The sequence below is a fragment of the Mizuhopecten yessoensis genome, unplaced genomic scaffold, assembly GCF_002113885.1.
Source record: "Mizuhopecten yessoensis strain PY_sf001 unplaced genomic scaffold, ASM211388v2 scaffold9253, whole genome shotgun sequence".
Lineage (NCBI taxonomy): Eukaryota > Metazoa > Mollusca > Bivalvia > Pectinida > Pectinidae > Mizuhopecten > Mizuhopecten yessoensis.
In genome coordinates this window covers 284,399-302,931 of record NW_018407955.1, presented here as the reverse complement: position 1 = coordinate 302,931, position 18,533 = coordinate 284,399, and the positions used below count along the sequence as shown (strand labels likewise).

The window sequence follows — 18,533 nt, the reverse complement described above, 5'->3', positions numbered from 1 at the left end:
CTTTGTTTTAATTGTTTATACTCTCGCCACCAAAATGACTGAGGGAATCAAGAGCTTGCCTTTTTTCCATGCAATCACCCCTCAGCTTTTGGTTTTAAAAATTCTGAAGTATTTACCAATCTAGTTCCAGTTCCTGTCAAGGAATACATGGGAAAGATTTAAAATCCATGTTGACAAGGTCATTTTAAGTTAGTTCAATCAATTTCAAAGTTCTTTATAATGGTTAATTAGTGATCGGTTATTTTGCAATCAGAGCAGAAAAAAATGTAATTAATTCACTGTTGCATTGATATGACCGCACCCCAGGAGACATATATTCAAATTACAGAAAATTTAGTGGAAGTGTTGAATTGATGGTTTGCATTTATTGCGAAAAGCATGAAAGTGTATCCACCCAGAAAATTACATGTTATACAGGAATTGGTGAAGATGTTAGAGTAGGTGGATGGCGGGGACCAGATAGCTTTTTCCTTTCCTTTTTTGGGCTCAAATAAATAAACTCACAGAAGGTGGTATAAGGTAGTGTGTGTCTTCAGGGTCCAAAACTTTATTAAAGGAGAAAGGAATATAGTTGAACTAGACTTTGCCAGTCATTAGCCGGCAACCAGCTAGCGTGCAGGTAGCTGAATAAGGTAGAGAATCTGTCTTTGGAGGTTCTGTGTTCCAGTCCAGGTCTGGCTGAGCATTTTTTCTCTTCTGTTATGTAACAACAGGAAGATTTATATAAGGCAGGAAGTACTTGGTCGACACTTATCTAAAAATCCACTTCTCAATATGTATTTAATGGGAAGTAATACAACTTTCCATATCTGTAATTCAGGTATGATGAGATGGAACTGTAGTACGAGGTATGACACGTTTGACAAAATGAGGTGTGACTAGTCCGCATGGATTATCCATCTTGACCTTGATCGAGTACCAACAGTTTTGGAGTGGATCAGTAAATTCTGTATCAGCTGGATCAAAGTCTCCTTTGTTTAGAGTGGTTAAATCTTGTGTCTGCTATATATAGAAGCCCGATACCCTTGGTAATGTGTTTTTGCTTAGATCATTGCTTTCCTTCAATTTATAACTAAAAAGATCAGAAAATAATGCTTTGATTTTTAAAAGAATTTATTACTCAAATTTTAAATTCATATCAATTGCAATTATAACTGTAACCAATGTCCCAAAATACATGAATATCTAAGGTCGAACATACATACCATATACAAATAAAAGTACAAGAAAATAGTCAACAAAAAGGAACATTTTTCTTGCCAGGAAACATTCAAACATGAGCACATAATTTCATAAATAACTGAATAGTTATGAAAATGCTATTGAAATACACAAGACACAGAACATGATGAGTTGGATAGAATTATTTTAAGGTGTTTGCTCTATAAGCTGGACTTTGGAAGGACCTTCAATAAAACAGTAGATAGGGGAGGAGATCCAGGTACACAGTGACAGACTGATCTCTGACAGTCTCTATACACTTACACAAGACGAATAAAATACACTGTTTATACTTGTACAAGACCAACACGACCAGGACGAGCATTTGCAACTGCCTTTCTTACATACAAGACAAAACTACTATATAGTATATAGCACTTGTACTTGTACACAACTACTATTATATAGTATATAGCACTTGTACTTGTACATAACAAAAATAAGAAGCACTTGTATAGAGCATCTCTTCTTGTACAATGGGACACACAACTGGTGGCACTACTGGTACAAAACAAACAGGTAAGGTTTACAAATATGTCATCACTTCATGGCAACAAATAAGCCAGAAATTACACACTCTCTATACTTGTATATTAAAAGAAATTTTGGACAAGAATTTGTTTTAGGTATTCATCTAGTAAAAGACCACTGACAAGTATGAAACTGCCCCTATTTGTATGTTTCTACAAAAAAATGAAACAAGAGCTTGGAAAGTGTCTTTACCTTATAAACAATCAGACCTATAACATTAAGTATGTCTTTCCACAGGTAATTCATCTATACTCAATCTCACACTACTAATTTTTGACAAATATCACAAATTGGAAATAAATGTATTTACTCTTCTTACCATATTGTCAAACAAAATTTTAAAATACAGATGAATAATAACTCAACTTTCAGCAGTGAATTTGATTCTAAGTGAATTCCATAAGAAAAGTAGGTAAGTTATGGTTTGATAAATGAAAATTAATTTCTAAATGTCATGTAAATAAGATTGGGGCGAGGCTGTTCTTTAACCACATCTCAATGTGTGCTTGATATCAGGACATTATAGTTGTATGTGATATTTATGGTCAACATTGAATGATATGAAGTCTTGGTAGGGTCTAGAGTGAAAAATATATTTTAATGTGTAAAATGTTTTAAAAAATCATGTATATTGTTCCTCACTTTGAAAACACAGCGATTAAGTTAGAAGCTTTTATATGATTTCAGGTGAAATATGAGAAACCAATTTGACAAGTTTAGGGCCACAGAAAATCTTCAAATACAAGTTTAAATCATGATGTTGATGAAATCATGACTTTTTGATAAGCTGATCAAATCTATAAGGCATTGTAAAATTAAAATTAATTCATAGTCAAAAAAAGAGAATTTTTTCATACATAAAATACAAAATTTCATATAAAACATGTGACCTAGTCAAATAATTCTCTAACCCTCTTTTGTTCATCATCATTCATATAGTTGATTGCATGAGTGATGGACCTAGTGGTCTAGTGTTGCGTTTTGGCAAGCTTGAAAAAGACTTTCAACATTTTCTCTTACAATTGCAAGTCTGTCAAGCCTAACCCCTATTATATTTATAATAGGTATTATATTTAAAAGTTTCATCCATATACATTGGAAGTCTCCTGGTTAAAACATTTTAGTTTTGAAAACATGCCCTGGTTATACAGTAGAGGACTCGTTCACAATAACATGTTCGTACACTCCATTTATACAGATATCCTCACCACTAATACAATGAAATGCCCTATAAATACCACATACATTGTAAACCCATAGTATTACCGACTCATAAATTCATGAATTCAAAAATCTTAGATTCAGTCTTCACATACAATACTTTCATTCTTTCTTTTTGCTCATAGTATAATTTTACAGAATTCATTCACACAGTTAACACATTTCTCTAACTGTCAATCAGATAATTATTAACCAAAGCATTAGGTTATGATCTGAAAACAACAAAAAAGAGGGTGATATAAACTGTTGTTTCCCTGGTCTCCTGAAGACAGATTTGGCTCAAAATATGACTTTTAGTCTGAACCAACACAAGTTTTTAATTGAGGTGGAATGTTTAAGACCTGGTACTCAACACACACCTTATTAGAAGTCTGGTGACTACCACTGTGATGGAGACATAATAACACTACAAAACATGTTCTTCTATAAGGTTAACGGAAATTTTGTCATTGAACTTTAAAATAAATGACAGAACTTATATACTTGTATGTAAAAAAGTAGTATAAATAGTCAAACAAATTAGCACTAATTAAGACAGTCATGCTTCGTAGCCCTAAACTCTATGGGCTCCAATTCTGTGTTTTTTCCCCGGAAACACATTTACAGTATTTAAATTTACGAGTACGACTAGAATCAATCAAATATATGATTCATAAATGCTCCAAATTGTAAATGTGTCTTAGCATTTTCAAAAATTACTTTTTCTCCCAGTGACATTTCATTGAATGTTAATTTATTGGTGCAACTGCAACCCAGTGCTGTATACATAGATGTCGGATTAACGATGGAAATGGAGATCACAACCCTGTTTGGTGATGGAAATCAATCAAATGGAATAAAGTTACCTCATTACATGGACTGCACTGCCCAAATAATTAAGAATCCAATATTCTTATAAATTCATAGCAGATAAGAGTATCATACTTTTTTTGTAGAAGAAACTTTTTTTTTTTTTATTTTAATATATGAATAGCATGTTTTAAACATCAATAAAGTACTATCATAACATTATTCCCAAAACTAAAATCAGAACTTAAACGAATAATATGAAGCAAACTTCGATATTAACTACAGCATAAAAGTAATAGCAGATTTAAAGAAAGATATCTCTATCATGACAATTAAATGAGTAACAATGGTACTACATTTAGTATCCAACTATGGATATTTGTGACTTAATTTACTACCATGTTCATTGAACTACAATTCAAATGATATCGCCACATCATTGTCATGCATGTTTTCAAATAAAAAAATATTTCAATTTCATTGTTTTGTACCCTGTCAGGTAACAGGCTGTATAAAGAAATGAGATTGGAATACCTTTAACAACCCACAGCTGTCATTTATATGATGGCCTATGTGAAATACACAGTTGATAACATATAAGGCACTTATGAATAGTATGGCCTGTTTAAATAAACGAATTACCTACATGTTCAATTTCTGCTAGAAAAAATACAGAACTTCAAAGATTCTACACATTATATATCTTAATAGAAAGAGCAATTCAGTAAATATCACAATCCATATTGGTCCCGCAAATAACAACCAACCATTCCATAAGACATGTTTTATATTGTTGAGTGTCATGTTTTATATATGTTGAGTGTCATGTTTTATATATGTTGAGTGTCATGGTTTATATATGTCGAGTGTCATGTTTTATAAATGTCGAGTGTCATGTTTTATAAATGTCGAGTGTCATGTCTTATATATGTTGAGTGTCATGTTTTATATATGTTAAGTGTCATGTTTTATATATGTCCAGTGTCATGTTTTATATATGTTAAGTGTCATGTTTTATATATGTTAAGTGTCATGTTTTATATATGTCTAGTGTCATGTTTTATATATGTTAAGTGTCATGTTTTATATATGTAGAGTGGCATGTTTTATGTTGAGTTTCATGTTTTATATATGTCGAGCGTCATGTTTTATATATGTCGATGAGGGTCATGTTTTATTTATGTCGACGAGGGTCATGTTTTATATATGTCGAGTGGCATGTTTTATATATGTAGAGTGGCATGTTTTATGTTGAGTTTCATGTTTTATATATGTCGAGCGTCATGTTTTATATATGTCGATGAGGGTCATGTTTTATTTATGTCGACGAGGGTCATGTTTTATATATGTTGATTGTCATGTTTTATATATGTCGAGTGGCATGTTTTATATATGTAGAGTGGCATGTTTTATGTTGAGTTTCATGTTTTATATATGTCGAGTGGCATGTTTTATATATGTAGAGTGTCATGTTTTATGTTGAGTTTCATGTTTTATATATGTCGAGTGGCATGTTTTATATATGTAGAGTGTTATGTTTTATGTTGAGTTTCATGTTTTATATATGTCGAGTGTCAAGTTTTATATATGTAGAGTGTCATGTTTTATGTTGAGTTTCATGTTTTATATATGTCGAGTGGCATGTTTTATATATGTAGAGTGTTATGTTTTATGTTGAGTTTCATGTTTTATATATGTCGAGTGGCATGTTTTATATATGTAGAGTGTCATGTTTTATAAATGTCGAGGGTCATGTTTTATATATGTTGATTGTCATGTTTTATATATGTTGATTGTCATGTTTTATATATGTTGATTGTCATGTTTTATATATGTCGATGAGGGTCATGTTTTATTTATGTCGACGAGGGTCATGTTTTATATATGTCGAGTGGCATGTTTTATATATGTAGAGTGGCATGTTTTATGTTGAGTTTCATGTTTTATATATGTTGAGGGTCATGTTTTATATATGTCGAGCGTCATGTTTTATATATGTCGAGTGTCATGTTTTATATATGTAGAGTGTCATGTTTTATGTTGAGTTTCATGTTTTATATATGTCGAGTGTCATGTTTTATATATGTCGAGTGTCATGTTTTATATATGTTGAGTGTCATGTTTTATATATGTCCAGTGTCATGTTTTATATATGTCGACGAGTGTCATGTTTTATATATGTCGATGAGTGTCATATTTTATATATGCTGAGTGTCATGTTTTATATATGTCGAGTGTCATGTTTTATATATACTGAGTGTCATGTTTTGTATATGCTGAGTGTCATGTTTTGTATATGTCGAGTGTCATGTTTATACAGAGCTATTCAAGAAATAAATATATTTCAAAGTGGGGCATAGGGAGGCACTTTCTGTTATTTATCCACAAACAATATCGGTTTACCTGCTTCACTATACAAATTCTAACAATTGCTTGGACCCCTACACTCATAGATAATCCATGATAAGTCTCTCTGCTCCCCACTATAAATAGAGCATGTCCAATAAAGGATGATTCAAATTTGTATCCCATAGAATTAATTCTCAAGAATAAGCCCTCAGCAAGTAGATTATATTCATGACTAAACTCACAAGATTGACTGTTCCATTTACCACAGATCACATTACTTTTTTATGTTACAATATCCAGGATTTCTCCTAACCTATATTAAATGTATGTTTGACTTCTCTGAGATAAAATTTGAAATAAGACGCAACATCATGCCCCGTGATGTTATTGCAAACTTTGAAATGAAATCATCATGAAAAAAGCCCATCAGTTTTCGAGTAATGAGTCCTATGGTTGTTATGAGATAAATGCTACACATTTCTAGCTACATATATTGCAAACATTTAACCATATCTTTTACAACTAATTAAAATATAATGCAACACAGTGTTCACACAGTAGATTATCATACATCACAACAGACAGCACTCGCTCTCCTATCTCATCCTGTCATGGAGGTACATTCTGGTTGATGTATATCTATGAAACTATATACAACTTCAAAAATGATTTTCTGTTTTGCTAATTTGTAGAATGTGCTTTTATAAACATAAAAAACCTCTCCAAAAAGATGACAAAAAAAAGAAAAAAATGTATGGTGGTCTTAAAAGAAATGTACAAAATCAAAGGTGAGACAGTTAATCCAAATTATTCTGGTAAAGTTTTCACAAACTTATTATTACTGCAAGCTCTGAGTGAATATTTGGGATTAAATGACTAAATTCTGAAGTAATATATATTACTAAACAATAGAATTGATTGGTACGAAAATATGTAATAAAATAACAGGTTAACTGTATGCATGAAATGTGAAATTAATGTGCAACTCGCATCCTTCGGTATCAAATAATTACGAAGGGCCATAACTCTGTACAGAACGTGAGTATGGGACCTGGTTTCAGTGTGCAGCACTCAGTCTTCACATAATAGACAGCAAGTAAGTAAAGTGAGTTAGGTGAATGTAGATGACATACCAAGGAAGTCATGCTCTGGACAATCTTAGATATCGAAATATAAACAAAGGGCCATAACTCTAGTGTGGGTCGTGGGGCACCTGACCCGTGTTCAGTTCACAACTTCTGCATCAAAGCAAATATCACAATACATCGTTACTGTAGACCAACAGCATAGTCGCTGCCGATGAAGAACAGTGGCCATTTGACAGTGTCCTGATGGTGATGACTGAGTGTAGATCAATGATCACAACGATGATTTTAGAGTGTCTGCTGTGTGATGGGCCGCTGCAGCCAGTGTTGGGAGAAGTTTCCAGATGGTGATAACTTGATGTTAGATCAATGATCACAACGATGACTATAGTGTTCTGCTGTGTGATTGGGCCGTACAGCCAGTGTTAGGAGAACAGTGTCCACATGGCGATGACAACATTGACGAAGAGAAGCCCTGTACCGTAGAGCAGTATCACAGTGAAGATGATGCCTCGTGTGTCCCTGTCGGGGATGGTGGAGCGTAGACTCAGTTCTATAAAGGCACTACAGATCCACTGACCGTCCAGGGCGTAACACGGCACCACATTGAGGATGACCAGCGCTCCGGACAGTGATATCAGATATCTTCAGCAAAGGTTAAGGAAATCATAGTAACAATCAAATGGGTGTTATTCTATCTTATTACCAGAGCTGGTCTAATTAAGGTTACATTCACTACATCATAGCAGTTAAGCAAAGCATCAACATGTTTTATTGCATTTTAATCAATGTTTAAACATCAGTCACCTTTAACTGTATGAATAATATAATTCCAGAAGTAACTATAATTTATATACATGTAGTGTAATTGACTATTAACCCTTATCTTGCATACATGACTCTATAATTAGATAGGGACTCAATGTTTCATACATGTTGCTGTTTGAATCTTCAGAACATATTTCTGCTTAATATCTTATTACCAACTTATTTCATCATTTATCACCTGACATTACAACACAAACCAGCCAACAGATAAAGGATACTTGCTGAAAGTTTCCACCATGTCAGGAAATCCAACAGGCACAAATGAAAATCTTGGTACAAAATTTGACAGACTCACTAAAAAATGAAATAAACAATAGTGTTAAAAGTCTATACAGAAGGCTTCAAATATTGAACACATAACAAAATTCTATACAAAAGGCTATTAATATGACTCTACATATTCTTAGTGTAGCAGTACTTTTTTTTATTGTAGCAGTGTTTGCCCTAGTACTTTTGCACTAAAATATATACATCATTATATAAAGGAACATGTTAAGTTATCTTACCTGTGTATTGTTAAGTTTGACTACCCTATCTGTGTATTGTTAAGTTTGTCTACCCTACCTGTGTATTGTTAAGTTTGACTACCCTACCTGTGTATTGTTAAGTCTGACTACCCTTCCTGTGTATTATTAAGTCTGACTACCCTACCTGTGTATTATTAAGTTTGTCTACCCTACCTGTGTATTGTTAAGTTTGACTACCCTATCTGTGTATTGATAAGTTTGTCTACCCTACCTGTGTATTGTTAAGTTTGACTCCCCTATCTGTGTATTGTTAAGTTTGTCTACCCTACCTGTGTATTGTTAAGTTTGACTACCCTCCCTGTGTATTGTTAAGTCTGACTACCCTTCCTGTGTATTATTAAGTCTGACTCAACCCTACCTGTGTATTATTAAATCTGGCTACCCTACCTGTGTATTATTAAGTTTGTCTACCCTACCTGTGTATTGTTAAGTTTGACTACCCTATCTGTGTATTGATAAGTTTGTCTACCCTACCTGTGTATTGTTAAGTTTGACTACCCTATCTGTGTATTGATAAGTTTGTCTACCCTACCTGTGTATTGTCAAGTTTGACTACCCTACCTGTGTATTGTGAAGTCTGACTACCCTACCTGTGTATTATCAAGTCTGACTACCCTACCTGTGTATTGTTTAAGTCTGACTACCCTACCTGTGTATTGTTTAAGTCTGACTACCCTACCTGTGTATTGTTTAAGTCTGACTACCCTATCTGTGTATTGTTTAAGTCTGACTGTGTATTGTCGTGTTTGTCTATCTTACTTCTTTACTGTAAGTTTGATATATAAGTGTATTGTATAAATGCAAGTCTGGATACCTGACCTGTATATACCCGAGTCATTCTGTAAGGTACTTTACCTGAGTAGTGCAGGTCAAGGGGATGACCAAGGAAGAGGAGGGGAGGTTTCCTGCCATGGTGTACCTGAAGCAGCCGAGTGTCGTTGTCTACAGATGGGTAAACACATACCATATCCACATTGGGGATGTAGCAGTCACTCTGGAACTTACACATTGGTCGATCTGTTGTTGATCGTGCAGGTAAGCATGCAAATTTCTGAAAAGAAATAATTGATATAATGTTTCTTTATACGGCTCTTAATACCACTGACATGTTCCTCCTCCTCAAACATCTAAATATCAAAACACAAGGAGATAAACAATGCTTATGTCATACAGTTCCAGAGAATTGTTTAGTAATATATATTTTATATGCTTATACATGAGTGTTTGAATTGCTTTTCCTTTTTTCTGATTTACCCATGTAAGGCAATACATTTTACTGCAAACAATACATATATAGCATCAGACAGCTCAAAATGGTACAAAATACATCCATGACACTTTAAATAAACTCGTAAGTTATTGTTCTTGGGATAAAAACGAAATATTCTCACACAAACTGAATTTACTGGACCCTTTACCATAATCATGCAGGAAATGTAGAAAACCAGAATGTAGACAAATAACTAGAACTGTCAACAGAATTACAGACAAATAACCTTCTGTCTGCAACAAGAACTGTAGGGATAGATCTTTTGGGAATGTTTTAAAACAAAAGGGCATAATTCCATAAAGAGTGGGGTTAACTCCAATTTATATATATTCTGTGTACACTCTAGGAAGTTTCAAGTAAAAGAGTATGATACTATATATGGAGGAAATACAAACAATCTTTTAAACAAAGGGGCATAACTCCAAATATTGGGGAGACATCATGTATTTACGTTCTTAATTCACATTCTCTTGATGTAAAAGTTCTGTGCAGCAAATGTCATTAAAATCGATGCAATACTTTTGGAGAAGTAGTGAGAACAATTTATTAAACCCAAATAAAGTAGTGAGGTAACTGCAATTTATGTGAATTTTTCACATCCCTCCACAGAAGGGTTCTGTGTACCGAGCATTGTCACTTTGTTTACTGCTGTGTTAAAGCAATTTTTAAGGCATTACTCAATAAATAAAGGAAAAAAACTCCAATCATACAAATGAATATAACAATATATCAATTTATTTAAATGTACAGTTTAAGGAACACCTACTGACAAGACACCGTCCCAGTTCCCCACGTTCTTCAATATTCTTAAGGACAGGTGACAACAAAAGATAGACTGTTATAGTGAAAGCTGTAGTTGTACACTTTCTGGTTTAAAATGAAAATAAGTTGACCAATTTAATTTTAAATGGTCCCTTAATATTTATGAATATCAAGGAAATTCTTTAACTGACTTTTTTAAGCCATGAAACACAATTTTCATTTCCTTGGTGGTTTTTTACCTTTGATTCTATATTAATTCCTGAAAAGTTTGCAAATATCAAACAAGAATGAGAAATAGCCAGAAGTAACACCAGAGAAAGACCAACACCAGGACAATGGTTTTGTCTCCATCACACCCCTGTATCAATAACCATCTTCTACAGTGAGCCACTCGATACATACCTGCTCCACAGGCGACTACACACCAGAACACATTTTATAAATTAACAGTGTTAAAAGAATTCATAGTATTTTAGAAACATAACAATTTATCTTGAATCTTTAACATAACTTTTACAGACAAAATAAATATATTAAAATCAAACCCACTTTTGACATGAAATCTACATCAACAATCAGTGTTTATACCTAATTTATCTCTTTAAGGATGATTATACCACTGAGTTAACATGTATATTGAAAAAGTTTTTCTTTATTTATTTGCCATTGGTAAGAAATTGCCTCACCACAGTTTTTGGTATAATGTCTTTATGAACATACTGCTATAGACATTCATTACCACTGATATTAGTTTAATATAAAAGCAAGGCATCACAAGTGATACAAATCCCCTCGCATTCACACATTGTGACATATGTAAGACGAAATGAAGTCGCTAGAGTGATGACAATGTTTTTTGTATAAACAGTAACAGTGACCTTCACCTTTAACGCAGTAACTGTTCAAGATATTGTGATACTAAATACTGGTATCAAGTTTCAAGAAGTTCTGTTGAGGAATTAAGTCGGTAGAGTGATGACAAAGTTTTAAAAGTAGTAATAGTGACCTTGACCTTGAACACAAACCTGAATTGCAAACTTGTTGAAGGCATTGTCGTACCAAACACTTATAAGAAGTTTCATGAAATTCTGTTCAGTAATGTAGTCGCTAGAGTGATGACAAAGTTTTTTTCTAAAATAGTAACAGTGACCTTGACCTTCAACGTAGAAACCCAAAACAAGAACTTGTTCAAGGCATTGCTGTTCCAAACACTTGTATGAAGCTTCATGAAATTCCGTTCAGTAATGAAGTTGCTAGAGCGATGACAGTTTTTCTAAAAATAGTAAGTGACCTTGAACTTCAACGTAGAAACCTGAAATGCGAACCTGTTCAAGGTATTGTCATATCAAACACTTGAATGAAGCTTCATGCAATTCCGTTGAGGAATGAAGTCGCTAGAGCGATGGCAAAGAGTGTAACATACGTACATATGCGTGGAATCTTATATCCCCTCTATTTTGGTTGTGAGGGGACAATAATCCTATTACAATTATACTTTGAAGATAATTTTAAGAAACAACATTCAAGAGTGATGTACAATGGCGTTATCCCTGATCCTGATACATAAGAGTTTGAATTTTCAGTAGCCTGCCTACTGACATCTTTGAAATCCAAAGGTCTGCTCTCGATACACATCTCATTTAAGCTCTTGGAACATGTCCTTACAACATCTAAGGCACACAGTTAGCTAACTGATTTATTGCATGTGTAAAATAAACAATTGCTAAGCTGATACCTGTCCTTTGAAGACTACAGATGAGCAACACTCGACTTCAAAGTCCCTCAATTTTACCATTATGTTACCACATGATTCTTTTGATGTACATCAAAGGATAAAACTAGTCAATTTGTATCATCCACATAGTGGCATGTACACAGCCTTCAATTTTGCTGGATTCTGAAGATGAGCTGCCCAAGGCTGCCTAGAATCTGTCTGGGCTGCCTGGATGTCCACATCTGGATTATCTTTTAAATAAATGATTTTGTTTTTGTCGGGGAATTTTTACACTGCAATGTATTCATTTGCACGTTAACTGCTTTGAATTGACAATTTGCATTATTAATGTTCTGTTTTGTCGTTATATGTATAGTTTTGATGTTGTTAGATATTTGATGTTGTAGATAAAATATAATCTAATTTTTACACTGTGAAATACGTTGTAATCTATGCAAGCATGGACTACATTTTTACGCGGAAGCATTCAAATGTAGCTTTAGTAGTTAAGAGAACATTATCATTTAAGGCCCAAGGTGGGATACTTATGTTTTTTAGCAAGATTGAATAGTTCTTTTCGAATTAAAAGGTGCTAAAAAAAATCAATTACCTGTAACTAAGCGAGATCGGGTTATCTCAGTCTCGGGCTAAGATTCTGTAACATCCCTACCTCTGCTACGCCTCGGTTGGGATTTGGTTACAACACAACCCTCGACTGAGATAACCCGATCTAACTCAGTTACATGTAAAAGATTTTATTAATCATGGTATTCAATGAGAAACCATTAAATATCGGCTACTTATCACATCCACTTAAACTTCTTTCTGGTAGTTCTGTGGGTTAAAGATAGAGTTAGTACCGAACTATGTAGCTACTGTGTCCAGACCAGTTGATGCTAATGACATTGTAAACAATATTGATGTGTAAATATTTAGCGAAAAATGATTACAAAATAGTGTAGTACAGAGTTAAACAATCTGTAAATATTTCAAACATGAATAACATTTCACATAATTTACTAGAACAGCAGATACCTGGTCTGGACTACATAACATTATAGTGTGTAAATGTGTTGTACGGGTATACTAGAACCACTCAAATTTAAGCAAAAAAATGTCATGAGTTGTTATTTCAAAATTATGAAATATTAATAAAAAGACTCACATTTTCTGGGGAGGTTTTGACATGGAATCTAAAACACAGGTGAGTATTGCTGGTGCTATTACAACAGTCTAAAGCTTCTGACTTGCCAGATATGGATAAATCTGTAAAAATAAGAAAATTCTAAAGGTGTAATTGCTGGTCTTACCAAAATCATACTGTGAAAAGAAACATTAGAGGTATAATGAATGATCTCTCGTGATCACAGTTTAACCTGGGCATGTTAAATACATTTTCTGTCAACTTGCATGCATTTAATTCTTTTTATTAAACAGACAATATGGTGTTTTTTTCTTAAACATTTTCTTCAGGTTGGTTTCAGTAAGTATGTATTGAAGAAAGCTTATATATCACAACTGGTAATCTGGCACATCCATGACCATAGCAGAATCAAATTGTCGTGCATTTATAATAACTAAGTGTAATACACTTATAGCGTATCCGAATAGACTTCAATTTTATATTGCCCACTCCTGCATATTTTAAACCTTTGGGTACATACGCTAATTCACTTGTCATTTGTCTAACGAAGGTGACAGGTGTGTACTCTACTAGTCAATGAAACATCAGACATAAACACTTACTGGTTGTGATACATAACCTTTCTACAACACATGAATTGTTACAATAGTCTCTATGGCAAAATATTCCAAACCCAGAAGAAACACTGACACTGATCAAACAGTGCAGTCAGAATTGCAATTACTATCAAACTCAGGTTTTCAGAAGGTTTCAGAAATGTTTTACACCACCATTCACCCATTATAAGGTGACCGATAGTGAACTTATCACCTATATTCTTGTGCATTGCAATACACCGGATTTCCAATTCACTTTACAGTGATAGCCCTACCAACAACATACTTCGATCTTTGGTGTCGAGACTTTTCACAAGGTCGATCGCCATACAGTGTCCAAGTGAAGACTCCCTCATGCTAAAACTGATGCAGCTGGTCCAGTCGTCAAGGTTACGCACATGACAGCCACTGACACTGGTGATGGGGTCCCCTACGCTGAGACCACGTGGACCAGACACAGCTGAATTCTGAACAGGTAGGGGTCAGAGGTTATTAATGGAGAAATTATTGATGACTAGTACATGCCCTATCCAAACTCACAGCCTATCTTAAGAATGCAACTGACATGATCATATTATGTTTACATTTTGATTAACACAATTAGAACAATATAAATCCTTACACTCTTATACCTCAATAATTTGTCTAATTGTCTTTGAAACAACATACATAACTATGGAGTTTAAACTGTATTATGGGTTTGTTCTTGCTGCACAGTACTAATATCTGCATCAATTCTTTTTTGCCCATCATAATTGGATGTGCTGACACACAATATTTTAAATTGTTAACTTACAAGCCTAATACATTTTATTCAGATTCTGTCCCTGAAATAAGATGCTGCCTCAACATACCTCGGTAACATAGGTGACGGCCACAGCATTTCCTGCAGTGTACAGAGGTACCCAGAGGTAAGGCAGGAGGACCAACATAATCACAGAAAATATCACTATGACAAAATTGTGCCAAACCCCTGCACAGTAGATCCTGAGCTGTCGTATGGGGGAGACAACCTGTAGATGGTCAGTATACAAATCGACGTAGGCACCAGGGTATAGGATGAGCAGGAACAAGCCAAAGCCGTTCACACGTACCTGCTCCCTGGAGAGAGAAAAAGGTTGGCACAGACTGAACAGGTGTCATGTTTTGTTCACAGTTATCATATCAAGTTATACCTGATCTATGATTTCAAGTATAGTACAGTTTGTTCAGTGTATAAACAGTTATATAAGAGGGACACACAAGATATTTATCTCATAAAAACTAAAATCACCAGGTATCAAAGAAAACAACTGCGTGGCCAAAGAAAATTTCTGCTGCTGTAGATAAAATTATCCATGTTCAAATGGTATGCTAACAATCTCTAACATTAAGAAATGAAGGTTTTACTTATACATTCGAAACAGACAGGTGTATACTATTGTCATTAGATTAAAGATTCATCTATATTGTTTAATATTTAGCTTTGAATTTTTTATGCAAAACAGATCCAAATGCATACCCTTAGTATTCATGTCATTACCAATGGAACAGTCAACCTAAAATGACATTCATTACAAGAGGGAAAATATTATATCAGATGTTTTAGCGTATTGCATGTACCAGTATTAATTGAAAAACTTGTATAAATGTTTATAAAATTATTGTTTGATGATAATATCAAAACCACATGATGCTGGACACACTAATATGAGGTGTGTATACAGTATCATATAACAGTATACACATCATATGAGTGTGTCCAGCACCTGTGTTTTTTTTTATATTATTATGAAATTATAATTTTATAAACACCGATACAAGTTTTTCAATCAATACTGGTAAATACAATACGCTGAATCATGGACTGTCTAAGACCTGGGTATTGGAGATCTAGAGGAAGCTTTGACAAGATAACCATGGAAGGCCTATAGTTACATGTTCCTTTACACAACTGAACAGCAGTCTATACCTACCTGACGGCTGCCACAGCATGCCCCACCTCATGTAGAATGCCACACACTAACAGTGTTAGCAGGTAGTAAGATACCTGGCTGGCTGGTAAGTTTATCCCTGGCATCTATAGAATATCATAAAAATATTTATAAAAAATACCTAAAACTTATTGTTAAAATATTTGTTTCACAATACTTAGATTTTTTTCAGGGTATTTTTTTCCTTGTTGTTTTATTTGCTAACTCTACTGTTGCTTATAATTAAATTAAAGTTATTTGTATCAAATACAACGAATTTGGATTTATTTCTAATGTTACAAAGAAAGTATATCAGACGTGAAAAATTCTCTTTGAAAAGTTAACAAATACCCTATTTACTCTTATATATTGTCAATGACCATATAGCCCTGTATAATCAGATCACATCGCTACCAGGAAGTAAAACATCTAAAAGATGATGTCAGATTAAGAAATCCTAACTGTATTATTTCAACACGGCAGTGCTCATTTGAAATGCCTATTTCGTTTTTTCCTTTTGTCAGATGTCTGCATACCTGTCAGTGCAGGTAGTTTATTGACATATTTTATTTTTCTGTACCATCAAATGGTACTAAATGTACCCTAATGTAATTTGTATTAACATCCAGACACTCCATATCCAATCATGTGATTCTGATACTGGACAAACAAGATGTGCACAGAGAGACACTGCTGATAAAGGGAGTAGCTACATATAGGTAAGAAAAAGAAAAAATATATATTAGAAGTTACAAGTGCTGCAATGGGAACAGACTGCTAGCAGATCATTTTTGGCTTCTCCAAATATTCCCTTATCAGATGATACAGAAGTAAACTCTGATCCTGCAGAGCCCCTTGATTAGATGGCTTATATTTTATGATCATGAAGTACAGTAAGTCTTTTCTTGCCCTGAAACCTGCACAGGTAAAAACTTGTGTACTTACAACAGGGGTGAGAATTTGTTGCTCCACAGGCTGCTTCCGGAAGGTGTTGATTACAAGTAAAGTTAGCAGGAACGTGGACAGCAACATGGCCAAGAGTCCAAACACCACACCACAGGTAAACCATACCTTCAGAAAATTGGGGCGCCACTGGCCGATACGCAGAAATGTGCGATTGAGGAATGTGGAATACCATCGTAGCTGACAGATGGAGATGGCCAGACCAGTCCTATCCAAAAAGTGGATATAATGTCTGCTCCAGGATTTGTGCGACTGTTGAACAGAAAACACCAAAATTTTAAACAACAGCACGAGTCTAGAGATAATCATTATTCAACCATTGAGAACTTTCATAGTTTGTTTTGAAAGAAATTGATATGTCATAATGTCAAAATACTTTTATGAAGGATTATCAGCCTTAATGCTATATTTCACAGTGAATTAAATTTGCTGTGCAATATATCAAAAATTAAATTACCAGTTAATTAATTCAATTAACATATCACAACAATGTGTTTCAGCTTGAAATATGATTTTTCATGGGGTTAAAATTATGATCTTTTGGATGTCTTGTTAAACCTTTACAAATCAGCTAGAGTGAATTCCTCATTGCCTTTTCCCCCACTTTACTAAATTAAGAACAGCTCATTTTCTGACCAATATAATATATATGTTAGTTTGAAGGATCTGAACCTGTGGCTAGAATGTCTCTCAATAGCTAATAAAACAGAAATCCACCCCTCCCCTCCATGATCAAGGTACAAATGTACATAAATATAAAAGATGTACTTTTTTGTAACATTCATTTCAATTTGCTTATAAAATATATTGACATGTTATAATGTTGATGAATTTTTCAAGAATGCATCAGCCTCAATGCCATGTAAAAGACTAAATTTAATTTGTTCTGTATTCTTTAAATTAAAAGCTTAACTTTCAATATTTTCAGTTTTCATATCTCAACGTCAAAGTTAAATTGGAGTCATGAAATATTACCTATCATCATGGGGTTTGAAATTTACGCTGACAATACATTTTTTTCTTTCTTTTTCTTTTACTAGAAGGAGGGGAGGGGGTCGCAGTGGAACCAAAAAGGCAATATAGATCTAGTCACTTTGGTCTATCCCTGTACTATAAGGGTAGTCTTCAAAATATGGTTACCTTGAGAAATGCGTCCAGTAAATACAGGGACGACCAAACTCCCAGGACAAGTGCAATCCATGTCGTCTGTATCATAATGACTCCACGCTGTCTAAATCATACACGTGCATAGCTCGTATATATATATAGCACTTCATGTGCAACATGTGCTACTTTAATCAATAACAAGGGCCTTTTGAATCATTTCTGAAAATAAACATTAACTCATTTTCCAACACATTGGTCGACAATGATTGATGAGGCTGGATGTAAGAAATCAAGATGACGTAACTCTTTATCCCTCTCTCATTTTTAAGATTCGTGAAAAAAAATGTTGGCAAAAACTGTTTCCTCGTGTGTTTTGTTTTCATGCCAGGCGCTTGCTCAGGAAGATGTAGGTCAGCATTAGCCTCGAAAAGAATACGTTTTGAAGTTTGATTGGATAATTTCGAGAAACCGGAA

The 18,533-nt window shown here is 34.1% G+C and overlaps 1 protein-coding gene across 2 annotated transcripts; it reads right to left on the bottom strand.

Annotated features, from left to right (window-relative positions):
• Positions 1-5,953: 5,953 nt before the first annotated feature.
• LOC110457572 (membrane-bound transcription factor site-2 protease-like) lies at positions 5,954-18,529 on the bottom strand. Of its 2 annotated transcripts, XM_021508904.1 has the most exons (10): positions 18,093-18,529; positions 16,935-17,204; positions 15,993-16,096; positions 14,892-15,138; positions 14,324-14,504; positions 13,463-13,563; positions 10,986-11,000; positions 9,407-9,602; positions 8,243-8,318; positions 5,954-7,841 (listed from the first exon to the last, which is right to left on the bottom strand). In XM_021508904.1, the coding sequence occupies exons 1-10, from the start codon at positions 18,165-18,167 to the stop codon at positions 7,622-7,624; spliced, it is 1,485 nt and encodes a 494-aa protein (XP_021364579.1). In that variant the 5' UTR covers positions 18,168-18,529; the 3' UTR covers positions 5,954-7,621. The 2 variants fall into 2 exon arrangements, with proteins under 2 accessions (XP_021364579.1, XP_021364580.1); XM_021508905.1 differs by lacking the exon at positions 10,986-11,000 and having other exon boundaries at positions 18,093-18,528.
• Between the last annotated feature and the right edge of the window lie 4 nt (positions 18,530-18,533).